The sequence below is a fragment of the Catharus ustulatus genome, chromosome 6 (assembly GCF_009819885.2).
Source record: "Catharus ustulatus isolate bCatUst1 chromosome 6, bCatUst1.pri.v2, whole genome shotgun sequence".
NCBI lineage: Eukaryota > Metazoa > Chordata > Aves > Passeriformes > Turdidae > Catharus > Catharus ustulatus.
Genome location: NC_046226.1, coordinates 10113804 through 10127014, shown reverse-complemented (window position 1 = coordinate 10127014; position 13211 = coordinate 10113804). Strand labels below are relative to the sequence as shown.

The 13211-nt window shown below is 36.2% G+C and overlaps 1 protein-coding gene across 3 annotated transcripts in view; it reads left to right on the top strand.

Moving 5' to 3' along the window:
* The window catches only part of TDRD9 (tudor domain containing 9), a 63675-nt gene that overhangs the window by 28562 nt on the left and 21902 nt on the right, over positions 1 to 13211 (top strand). For all 3 annotated transcript variants that reach the window (XM_033063630.1, XM_033063629.1, XM_033063631.1), the window contains exons 8-18: positions 3980 to 4083; positions 4860 to 4918; positions 7782 to 7833; positions 7984 to 8068; positions 8797 to 8854; positions 9405 to 9509; positions 11180 to 11277; positions 11604 to 11735; positions 12329 to 12491; positions 12572 to 12635; positions 13102 to 13165. In XM_033063630.1, coding sequence (XP_032919521.1) covers positions 3980 to 4083; positions 4860 to 4918; positions 7782 to 7833; positions 7984 to 8068; positions 8797 to 8854; positions 9405 to 9509; positions 11180 to 11277; positions 11604 to 11735; positions 12329 to 12491; positions 12572 to 12635; positions 13102 to 13165 — 984 coding nt within the window. The remainder of the gene's footprint in view (positions 1 to 3979; positions 4084 to 4859; positions 4919 to 7781; positions 7834 to 7983; positions 8069 to 8796; positions 8855 to 9404; positions 9510 to 11179; positions 11278 to 11603; positions 11736 to 12328; positions 12492 to 12571; positions 12636 to 13101; positions 13166 to 13211) is intronic.

Sequence of the window (13211 nt, the reverse complement as noted above, 5' to 3'; positions counted from 1 at the left end):
CTCTGAATATAGCTGACAAAATCAGGGAATATTTCCTGGGTTGGTTCATGTTGTTGTTGTGTATCAAAGGCAGAAAGTACTCTGAAATGAAAACAAGCATGTTTTAGTAGAAGTTTGATGTTTTCAAGTTGGCTTCTCTATCAGCTTAGGGTTTCCTATTTTTCTTTCCTATTTCCTTTTTTTATTTTTTTTTCCAATTGTGGCAGAGATGTTATGCAGTAGTTTTGAACCTGTTTCTGTTGTAACCATGTAGACCACCATGGCAAATGTGCAATTACGAGTAATGAAAACATGTTAGAAAAATTGATGCCTCTCAGATCTCTGGTGGGCTGTGCTGGAGAGATGCTTCTCTGATGCCTAAGGGAGGGTAGGTGCTGGCTGAAGATTTGTTTGCTTTATCAATCTAGATTTATAAACTGCACAGAATGTATTTTGTATAATTTGTTTTTAGAGCTCCTGACATAGCAAGTGTCTCTGTAAACATTAGATAATGAAGGAATGGATGTAAATATGAGTTAATCTGTTTTCTGTGGTTTTATAATAGGAGTTTGTTTTACATTTGAAAAACAGCTGTGTAGGAATTCACTTGAGTGAACTCTTTCAGTATTATGGTTCAAGGCAAAATAAACAGGTTAAAGCAGAGTACAGCAAATGCACTCAGGCCTGTATTATGATACCCAGTCTAAAAATAACTGGGACGTGGGTGTAATTACTGGTCAACTTTGATAATTCAAAACACTATTAAAATGTTATTACAATGAAGAAGATGCGGAATGCACTTAAAAAGTAGCAGTGGAGGAACACAGTGTTATTAGCTTTCATCCATCAGTTCTGCAGAAAATAAAATAGCGAAATACAATAGGAAGCTCAGAAGAAAATAATTGCTTATGCTGTACACAGCTCAGGCATTGGTTTTGCCTGAGCACAGGCAAGGTAAAATAAAAGGCTGTCAACTGTTGAGGTTTTAATGCAAACAAAAAAATAAACTCAATTCTTACAACAATTGGCCTATCAGTATTTTTACATTAGTGTGGCAGTTCAGACAGATAATGTGGAGGAGATTATGTAATACAGGGGCTTTGTAAAAGATTTTGGATGATGACAACAAAAGATAACCAGGGAATTGAGTCAGAAGTTTGCTTCAGTCAGGTTGGATTTGTCATGGTTGCAGTTGGAGCTGAATGTCAGCTTGCACACCTTTCACCTCAGAGATCACGAACAAAGGAACTGCTTTCAGTGCTTAGCTCTTTTCATACTTTTTTATTTTCTGTGTTTTTTATTTAAAGTTTTCATCTGATTGTTTATCTTGTGTTGTCCTATCTATAGCCATTCTACTTTTCAGCAAGATGGGGAGAGTGAGTTTGTTTGTTCAAGATGTTTCTTGTGACTTAGGGCAACAATAGAAGCACATAAGTGCTCTTGATTTCCTTTTTTTTATATCTATATTAAAAAGGGATGAAATTGAATTCTAAAGCACTGATTCTTGGTGTTGATCTTGTTCCTTATGTTGCTGTGAGTGAAGATTTTCTCTGACTACTAGGTACAGTTAAAAAATTGTGGAAGGTCTAAGATGGTCTGGTTTTTTACTCCTAATAATTTTATCCTAATATCCTAATAATTTTATCCTAATAAAATGAAAGTGGAATGTGAGTATTAAGACAGTTAATGAGTTAATGCTGCCATATGGAGGCTGAGGCACATCTTTCGTCATGCTAAAGTCTAAATTAGTTAGATAACTGCCTGAGGTACAGGCTTCGGGCTTTAATTCTTGATGTTTTATTTTCACCAATAAAATCCTGTAAAATTTACATAAAGAAACATAGCAGTTAAAAGTAAATGCAGTCATTGCTCTTTAGATAAACAGAATTTTTCTAAGTTTGCTTTTGATTTTGAAGTTAATAACTGTAAAACTACATTACATAAATCTTCAATCATTTCTTAAAGCATCTCAGTCAAAATCAGTTTAGTCCTTTGTAATTGTCTCTTGCCTATGAAGTGTGAATCTTTGCCCTTCTCAAAAAAATCTTAAAATAATTGGATGTTACTTTATAAATGTAGAATTCTTTTATGTATCCTGCCGAGCTCTTGGCTTTAATGCATCGCTCATTTCAGCATGTGATAATGTTTTAAAACTGCTTGAAAATAAAATTTTTAGGGGTAGTTTTCACTTGAATAATTTGTCAGTTCGTTGATGCTGTTGTGATTTGGAGATGAATAAAACTGCCAGTCTTTTTTTTTCTGTGCTTGTTTGCAGTAAACCCTCTGCTGTGGCTAAACAGACATCTAGCTGAATCAAAGATAAAGCTTTCTACTTGAATTACTTCATTTGTATGAAAGAACAAAAATAAGGAAGAAAGAAGGGAGAAACGTTTTTCAGTGTAGCTCTGGCTTCCCTTTGTGCAGATACTGGGTCATTTATAGGTGTAGTGCTTAATTTGTGAGTATAGGCTTAGAAAAAGTAGATTATTTTTCTTTTGGCATAACAGGCTTGGTAAACATGTTGTTCTGGATGTTTAACAGAGTTGTGATTTTGTCATACCAGCAACCTCTAAGCCCCAAGGAAATACAGGTTTCATGAAAAATGCATGAAGGCTCTGTCTATTGGCAATTTTAAAGCTAGTTGTGTAAATGCATGCCTTTTGTTCTGGATAGTGTTAAAGATATGAAATGCAAATTTAAGAAATGAAGTAAAGTGCAAAAATGCAACCCATGTTTGGTTTGCAAAGGTAAAAAATAAAAACTCTTCATGTGCATGGAACTAGAGTCAGAGTCCTGATGGAAGGTAGTGAGGTGCTGTCAGATGATGTTCTCATGAGTTGTATTATTTCAGTCGGGTCTGACTGGGGTTTGGATTTGCTCTTTGTCACATTGCTACCTTTTATTAGGTGTGATGTGGAAGCCTTGTCCTGTTAAAGAATACTAAAGATACAATCAGTAACAAAATTGAAAAGACAAATTTGACAGTTATTTAAGCAGGGATAATATAAAACAAAAAAAAATCTTACTTTTGAGCAGCCCAGAAGAGATAGCTTGCTCAAATTTTTTACATGTATTGAGGCAAAAATCACTTTGAAAAAAATAGTCAAGTATTTTTGAGGTTTTTCATCAGCTAATCAAGCTGAGGACTGAGGCTACAGTAGCAAATGCTGACCTAAGTCAGTGTTTCCAGAATGGTGCTAGGAGCTGTGTTTTTGTGATTGTTATGAGCTTCTTTACATTGGGAAACTGGTAGAAAAATTACTAATTTCATTTTAATAGTTGACATAGTTGTCTGTAATTTTAGCTCTCTGAAACAGTTGGCTCAGTAAAGAGTTTGCACTAGAGTGAGGAGAAACTCTGAGAATGAAAGGTGAGGAATTATGAAAAGACATTTTCCCTACAAGAGAAAAATGTGTAATACTATAGAACTTTTTCATAGCAGCTCTAATTCATTAAGCATAGACTGAAAAGTGATTAAGTTGCTGTCTTTGCTCTGAAGACTTGATGGTTTGTGTTCTTAGATACTGAAGCCTTGAATTTGTACAGAATGCTGGAAAACAGCATAGACAGAATCACCATAGTTCTGTTGAGTACAGCAGAACAGTAATTTTTGAGAGGATATGACCAAAGCCACAAGGAGAAAGAGGTAGATGGTTTGTGTGCAGGCAGGTGGAGAGATCTGTGTAATAGCAGCTGTGAGAAGCCCTCTGCCTTCCTTACACAAATTCCTTTGTCATCCTGTTCCCATGGGTTCTGATCAGTCCCATGTGCTTGACACTTCAGGATAAGGGGCATGTCCTGCAAATGAATGGAGGGTAACCTGGGGATTAAGTAGGTAAATATCAGAAGTATTTCTTCAGCATTCAGTGCATCAAGTGAAGTTACTTCTTCTGTACTGGATCAGTTTTAATTGCAAGCACTTGACGAATTGAAATACATATGTGAACTACAGTCTTTTAGCCAGTTATACTGTGTTAACCTCATTACTTTCTCCAAACAGCTCTACCCTCAGAGCCTTGGGGATCCAGCGATAAAACGGAAAATGTATGAAGTAGCAGTGTCTCTGATTCAGTCATTTGATGAGTTCGAGAAGAGGAGCAATAGGTAAGATACAGTTCAAGATGTGGAATCAGTGGCTCTTGGGGAAATGAGAAACTAATTAAGCAACAACAGCAGTCCATAGTTATTAGTGGAAACTTAATTTTTGCTTGCATCTCTGTCTTTATTTTACATATTTGTTTGAATTGTACCCAGTGTTCTTAAGTGCACTTCATGCCCTGGAGTGTGAGTGACTATTCAAGGCAGCCATGTCATATGGAAGATAAATTCTTTGCTGTAGACCAGAGCTGAGGAGTATTTGTATAAAGAATGAAACTGGAGAAACTATTTTATACTGTAACCTAAAACATATATTATTTCATGGAAAAAAAGAATGAAAACTAGGCATTAATTTTCACTGGCTCTTTAAGGCCTTAATGTCATGTGAAATAAGTAAATACTGGATTTTGCTCCTCTGTGTTTTGTAAATTGATTTTTAGTGTCTGAAAATGTAATAAAGTTGCTTTTACAACTTTTATCTTGACACTGAGTGTTTATTAAGTAACCTAATTCTGGTTATTTTCCTTGCGGAATGAGAATGTTTCTGTTTTGTCATATTTTTGAAGGAAAAAGCTAAACCTAATGCTCTTGTTCCAATGTTTATATATTGCGTTTTTCAGAAAGTGTAGTTGCAAATAATGGCTGAAATTTCATTTCTTCAGGAAGTTTAAATAATGCATGTTACAAAAAGTGTGCGCTTCTGCTTCTTCTTCCAGAATAAAATAACTTGGGGTAATGAAGTAGACTGAGACTGTAAAACTGATGTGTTTTCTTGTTGTTAGGGAGAAAAAGAACTGGGGTGATATATTGGAACGTGGCAGCGTGCTCGTGTTTTTACCAGGTGAGTATATGTCTTAATGGCTTTCTTTTTTGTTATTTGTCATCTAATGAGCTTTCTTCTGGCACTTCTTCCAGGGATTTATTAAACACATACTTAAATGAAGTTCACTCATCTCTTTGGGTGTTTTCTTTTCCCTGGAAAGTTGTTTAATTGTGGCAATAATTGGAAAAGCTGTGAGTCAAAAATTAAGATGTTGTGTATTTTTTAATAAACTTAATTCTGTAGTGAATCTACAGAAATGCAGTTGCTCAGTTTTTTGGTGCTATTATTAATTATTTTATGAAGCTCCTAAGATTCTTCTAGAGATGTTTCCTTTTCTACATATACTATGGACTTCATTTAGATTGTTGTAAAGGCTCAAATTCTCATTTTTCTTCCCATGTACATTGGTTGGTGTAGTTGGCATGCTCAAAAGCACACATGATGACATAGTGAGTATTGATCAGAAAACTGGCTATAGATGTGGTCTTCTGTAAAGAATAAAACCTAAGTTGTCTTGCACAGAAATTATTGTAAGCTTTTGTTTTGACTGCCGTTCTTATTTGAACTCATTAGCTTGATTTTAGAGGCAGTGTAACTGGCCTGCAGAGTAGATTTCCTGCACATCATAAATCTGTTACCTGGTGGTTTCAAGTATTCTTTTACTTCATGAGCTGAATTTTTGTTAGTTGAAAACTTTGAAAAGATCTGGTTATATTCAAGTGGAGAGACTTCTTGAAGTCCAGAGCAGCTGTTTCTTGGACACAGTGAAGTCTATGGACTTTTAACTCAGTAAAATGTTTATGAATATCGTCTCCCTGCTGTGCTGAGCTTAGCACTAGGCATTCCAGGGCTAGGGCTGGAAGCACAGCACACCAGCTCAAAAATACACTGCAGTTGCAGAGCAGCCTTTCTGGGAGAGCGTTCCCCACTAGCTAAAAGTCAATAGAGCTGCCTTTCTTGGAATAACCTTCACTATAAAATTAATGGGTAGAAGGAATTGCTTCGTTGTGTCAATGTAAGGCCCATTCCACTTTGTGATTAATAAGGTAGGGAGACCATCTCTGTTGCCTTTGACCTCTGATATTGGTGTTTGGTGTGTTTTCAGACTTCCTCAGCCCCTCTGCTTCATTTCAGTCTGAAATTACTCCTGAGCACTTTGAAATCCTAAATCTTTATCTTTGAGGGTTTTGTTTTTTCTTGTTTTTTTGTTTAAATACATTTGGTAAATTTGTGGAAGCCTGTGTGGTAATGCTTTCTGAATGAGCTGGCACACTCAGGTTTGTGTTCTGTTCAGTGCTTGACCTTGTGTGGTTTTCAACTGCATACTCAAGACTGACCCTGAACACAGGATCAGCAAACACCCCTTGAAATTTTCCTCACAAATGTTTTTACACAGAACTGGAGAAAAGGGGAGGCGAGCCCTCAGTTTACAAGACAGCAGCTGAGACAGAGCTTTGGGTTATTTTTACACATTTAACATCCACATTTAGGATGTTGATTTGAGATGCAGATTTTTTGAGTGCTAACGATTACATAGCATTTTGAACATTAAAAATAACACTCCCACTTGTCAAGTTGAGTATGCAGCAGCAGCCAGAAAGAGCAGTGCTGTGCTGAGGATGCTATTAAGTGATTTTTGCCCACTGTCTTTGTGGAACTCAGTGATGGAGCAGAATCTGATTCCAAAAGGAGCTGCAGCTGTCTCGAGAAGGATACCATGTTTTCCCTTGTAATTGCCTGTCCTGTTCACTGCTTAATTTTTTTGGTAAAGCTACCAAGTCTGATTCTTTGTAGATAAGTATTCTGCAGTACTTAACTCTCCTTTGGTTCCAGAACTTGTCTCTCTGTAGGTAACAGGTGATACAAAGTTAAACTGTAATTTTCTTAACATACATGCATGAATATGTTCCAAGTGATTTAATTTTATCTTTTCTACTTGTGTTGATCTCATTTTTTGTCTGTTCCATATTTTCTTTTGCACTTCTTTTCCTTTCTCCTTTACCTTCCTCTCCTTACTGTCCTTTCCTGTTTGGCAAACAGGTCATTACTAGTTCCCATTTCATTCTGAGACCTTTGTCTCCTGGTGGGATCCTTGTGTTCTGTAGGTGTCATGGTCAGACAAACACATCTCATTTCCAAAACTGGTCAGCAGATACTGCCTGCTGTGTCTAGTCAGTAATTACCAGACTGATTAATAATTACTGTTTACAGTGATGATGCAGAGTCTGCTCTGCCAAACATGAATCAAACTTCTTTTAGTTGTTTTTAACTGTGAAATCAACCTCCTGGGAAGTCCAGTGTTGGACAGATTTTTGAAAATGGGGCTTTTGGAATGGAAATCTCAATAAGAAGTAAACTAAGCTTCTTAGAAAGGTTTATGTCTATGGAGATATTCAGGAAGATTGAAAAAAATCCCTTAGTCATAGGATTTCCCCTGGCAGATGTGAAATGCAGTCCCAGAAAATGGGCACTGGAATGGCCAAAGGTGAGATGGCTAAGACAGAAATAGCTATTTTTTTTCCCTTGGCCCTGCTCTTTGAAAGAACTTGTTTTGGCTGGAATACCTAATTTTAGCCTAAAGCAGACATATATTCAGTGTATGGTGAGCATTGTCAGTTGTAAGAAACTGAAACAAGGGCTGATAATGGGATATTGTCAAATGCCCTTTATTAAGTGTAAAATTAATGCCAAATGGTTCTTCAAAAATTGACTCACTGGTTTTCAGAGACTAATTATTGCATTTACTGTTTAATTCTTTTACCATTTTAGTATATGGTGAAAAAGAGGTAATAATGACAGGCAGTTAATGATTGAAATAGATGTTTTTGAATTGTTCCTGATGAGTAAAATGAAAAATAATAGGTAATTACTTTGTCCCCAGGTTTAGGTGAAATAAGATACATGCACTCCTGCCTCTCAGATAAATATCAAAGGTAAGTTAGACCACATTTGTTTCAGTTCAGTTAACTTGACTATGAGTCTTTCAGCTGTATGAGTTTTAAGTACATAATAGGGTTTAGCACAGAAGTGCAATCAACAATATTCTTGCATCAGTAAATATTTCACTAATTTATTTTCTTTAGGTGGCAAGTGTACCCACTTCATGCATGTGCAACATTGGAGGAACAAAGTAAAGTATTTTCAGCTACAGTTCCTGGCTACAGAAAAGTAAATATTTTTAAATTTTGACTTTCTTGAAGCATGTGAAACCTATTACTAGAGTAGTAATAGCAAATAATAATGTATTTAAGTTATATTAGCTATTCTTACCCAAACCATTTTATGAGGACAGAGAACTTGAGTTTTGCAGTGTGGGAACTCATGGCCTTTCTTACCAAGCTGTTGTTTTAACTGGTGGTTAGGCCTCAAGAGAAGTGCATTAACCTTAAGGAAGTGATCCTTAAACTATTGCCTGCTGCTCTTTTTATCCTTCAGAATGGTTTGTGCATGTTGATTCTTAGACCTGCACGGGAGGGGAGTGGTGCTGGTGGCACTGAAAAGCAAAGTAGTTCCCCACTGTGGGAGGCTCTGACCCACATTGTACCCCACATTTTCACTGCTGCCTTGGTTTTCTTCATCTGCTATTACTAAGAGAGAATTGCTGCTAATGGTGTGAGGTTTCCTTATGGCAAAGGCAAAAGCAAATATTTCCATTCTTTCCCTCTACTGTCCTAATCCTATACTACTTTTTTAAGCTTTTTTGAACTCAGAACAAAAAATTGTAGGAGGTTCTGTCCTTGTATAGTATTGCTTTTCTTAAAAATGCAGAACAGAAATGCTGTGTTGCCATTACATTTATATTTCTTCATAGCAAGTTGGATTTTTCATGTAGAAACATTAATGCAAGTGATTTTTTGTTTATGTATTCATTGCTCATTTTTTGCTTCAAAACTCAGGTTATTCTAGCTACCAATGTAGCTGAGAGCTCTGTAACAGTTCCTGATGTTAAGTATGGTAAGTTGTCTAAATCTTGTAATTCTGTATACAGTGTGGTTTTTTTTATAGAAATATTTTCTATGCTTGTGCCAGGTTTGGTCTCCAGGATATATCACTGTTCAAAGCACTGCTGTTGGAGTGTTGAATTCTTTCTTTCACAACAGCGAAATCTGAGTGTATGAACAAATAGAGCTACTGAGTGGGAGATTGGCTTAAATCTTCACTAAGGGGTAATTTTATATGCAGTATTAAGCAGAACCAGACCTCATGTCACAAATTAACATTTTTAATCACATTCTGACTATTTATTAAAATAATTACATCAGTTTAAGCAAGTATTGGTATGGAGTTTCTAAATGCAGAAATGATTGTCATCAACAACAATTTATTATATTTAGTAAAATCTGTTAGCAGTTTGATTAGTATTCAGAATATACTGGGTCTGGTTGTTTATAAATCTGATGTTCTTGTTACTGCTATTCAAGTTAGTCAGACTTTTCTAATAATGCAGATTATTCTTCTGTATTTCTTTTCACCTTCATGAGGAATTTTTATTTCTTACTTGCAGTGATAGATTTCTGCTTAACTAAAATTTTGTATTGCGATAAGGAAACTAATTACCAAAGTCTGAGGCTTTGCTGGGCATCTAAGACAAACTGTAATCAAAGAAAAGGTAAGATGACAGTAGGTAATGCAAAGGAATTTTAGAAGCTGACCTTCATGAACAATTCTTGTTTCTTGTTGTATTAATAGTAAAAAGATTATTTTGGCCATTAATATTTGGTAAGTCTTTACCATGTCAGAGTATAAAAATGGGATTAAACAAGTATGCATGAATGTGTTTTTTGGCTCAAGTGTATTTGCAGAGGAGTGTTTTGTATCCTGTTGAGAAGTATTAAAATCCGCAGACCATGGATTCTTTGTTATTTAACAGCAATTCTTTTTGTCACAGGCTGTTTTTAAAAAGGAGTGATAGGTACTGCTAGGTATTTATGAACTGCTTGTGAGTTTCAGCAGTAAAAGAAACTTTCATATGTATATGTCACTATTCTTGAGTTGAAATATCCACAGCGTTGTTTCTAGTTTACACAATGTTCATAGCACAAGGATAAATAAGATTCTGTCTTGGCTCTTCTAGTGAGACAGTCCTCTTAAATATCAAAATTTTTTTAGTTTCAGTTTAAAATAGTACTAAATAAATCAATAGCAGTGACATCTTTGGATCTAAAAATACTATAATTTTGAAGTATTATCAGGTCTTTACAATTACAGCTGGGTGCCAGGTGCCCACCAAAGCTGCTCTCACTCTCCTCTCCTCAACTGGATGGGAAGAAAAACGGTGACAGAAGGCTCAGGGTTTGAGATGAAGACAGGAAAATCACTTAGCAATCACCATCACAGGCAAAACAGACTCAGCTTGGGGAAATTCATTTAATGTTATTACCAAACAAGTCAGTGTTGGGTAATGAGAAATAAAACCAAACCTTAAACAGCTTCCCCCCACTCCTTCCCAGACTTGGACTCCCAGTTTCTGTACCTTCTCCTTCCTAGTGGTACATGGGGATGGAAAATGGGGATTGTAGTCAGTTCACATATTCTCTCTGCTGCTGCTGGTTCCTCTCACACTCTTGCACTGTCAGATATGGGGGAAATTTCCAGCAGCTTCTCACAGGAGTCACCACTATTGCCACCCCCTTTAAAGACTTCACTGTGAACCCCTGAACCCCAATATACAGATTCATTTCCATTTGGTTCAGGGTCAGTGTAGGACACAACAACCAGCCAATGTATAATCAGTAGAAGTAGCATTTTGTGTAGAAGACTTGGGCTTGTTGGGCATATGACTTAAAAATGTGGCCTGGTTCTCTAGTGGAGTATCCCGCACATAGGTGTACCCTTGAGTTGGTTGAAGTGAATAGTATTAGGATTTGTGAAGATAGACTTCTGAATCATTGTGTTTCCTGTAAGTAGTAGATCATAAAGATGTTTTACTGTTTGTCATTGTATCTTAAAAGTTGTTTATATTGAAGATTATTTTCTAGCTGTAGAGTCAAATAGAAAATGCCTGTTCAACTGTTGTTTTGAGGGCAGTTATGTGAAAGAGGTATTTGAGTGAAGTACTTATGTAATTCTTTTGTTAGTTAATGCTCCTGTGAAAGCAAAATTTTTTTGTCCTACCCTTATGTATCCACTGGGCCTGTCTCCTGCAAGAGAGCAAAACACTGCTCAGCCTGCAGCATCAGCTGTCATGTGCTACTCAGCTGCCCGGAGGGTTTGTAGATGGATGAGTTTGGAAAACACTTGCGCACTTTACAAATTGGTGATTTGTTCTTTTATGTCAAGGTCGTGCTGGACGTGTTTCCAGAGGCTATTGTTACAGGCTCGTATGCAAAGAATTCTGGGCAGACTGTATTCCAGAGAAGTTGGAACCTGAGATGCTGGTAAGGCTTTTGGATTTAGGATTAGGTTTTCTTTAATGCATGTGGTCATAGCAAAGAAGCTTTGCTTTACTTTCTCTGAAGACGACTGGAATAATTACTGATAACTAATACCAATGACTAAAATTCAACATGGTAACTAATTGACAAAGATCATTCCACATGGTTTCCTTATAGAAGGAGATACATTATAGCAGTAAAATTGATGTGGATTAGTTGTACACAATTAATTTCAGATCTTGCTAAATTGTAAACTTACTTTTTCATATAAAATAGTTTGTCATGCTTCCCATGAGGAGAGAGTAACAATAGTCTTGTCTTCCCTTCAGCATTGTCCATTGGGAACTACGGTCTTAAAATTAAAGAAGCTTGATATAGGGGAACCAAAAGCCTTACTGGCAACAGCTCTTTCTCCACCCAGTCCAGATGACATTGAATGTACAATAGTTCAGCTGAAAGAGGTAGGCTTCCTTTTAATGTTGTTAAAGTCAAGGTAATGGAATGTACTTCAGAAGTGGTTTTCTTTGCATTTAAGGTAGTAGTAATCTTAATTGGAGCCTCAGATGTGAACTGTCTCTAGAGTCTTTCACACCTTGGTCTGTTGTTGGGTTACCATCCTTTTGAGCCTGCTTTCTGTAAGTTGCATCTTGAAAACAAGATTGTGATTTCATCAGGGAGTAATGATACTCTTTTGAGGACTAGCATCTGTGGTGAGAAAGAACAGAGAAACAGACAAAAACTTAAACTCCGTAGTGACATCGGTTATCAGTAAGTGATAAATCACACTCTTACACTGTATGATTTATGGAGGTCAGACTGAAGATACACTTCTCACTTGTACAATGAGGATAGTGATTTTGGTTTTGAATTATAAAGTTGGTAAGGGAGAATCTTCATTGCATTAAACTTTCTTTTTCAGAGTGCATAAGAAATAATACTTGTATCATATAGCTTGCTTATGTAGTAGCTTTGGTTTCAAAAGTACTAGGCTTTAAAACTTGTCTTAAGTTCACCTAGTCAGCTTTTACAAGTGAATACATTTTAATTTCTCTAGCTTGGAGCACTTACAACCTGTGTGCAAACAGAAGAAAATCGGCATGATGGTGAGCTGACTTTCTTAGGAATGGTGTTGACAGAGCTGCCAGTGGACCTGCATCTTGGAAAATTGATAGTCCTTGGGCATGTCTTTGGTTGCTTAGAGGAATGCCTTATTATAGGTAACTGAAAGAACATGTGAGAGCATTTCTCTGAAACCAAATGATTTGCAGGTTTTAATTTTGATTTGTTTTTATTGTAGCTGCAGCACTGTCTTTGCGGAGTTTTTTTGCAGTACCTTTCAAAAAACATGTTGACGCATACAGGTAGTACCCCAGATGTTTTAAACTTCTAAACTACATTTAAGAGCAGAGGGCAAAGTTCATAATTCAATATAATTTTCTGTGTCATGAATCTAATTTTCTATTAAAATGCCAAGCAGTGCAAAAGGAAGCTTTTTCAGGTAGCTGATACTGAAATCTGTTTATTTGGGAACATAAATCGCAGAACTAACTCACTGTCTCCTGTGCACAATGCCTGATTGTTCAGCTTTTACCTTTCTCATGAGGCAGTGTCTATTAAAATGGTTCTTTAAATAGCAAGAACAATTACTTATTATCCTGCTCTTACAGTGCATTTCCTTCAGTGAGGAGATGTGAATAAGAACAAATAATTACAGTAAGTGTATTGATTATGTTTATTAAAGACATGGAGGGTGTTACTGAGTTGCGTAATACATGCAATATTTGAAAAACAAAAATTGTTACTAATAGTTTTTGTTCATATTGACAGGAAAAAAATGTTTTTTGCTGGGAATAGTAGAAGTGACTTTATTGCAATTCTGAATGCATTTAGGGTAAGTCTTTGTTCCAGTTTAGATTGCAGTGAATCTGATAGACCAG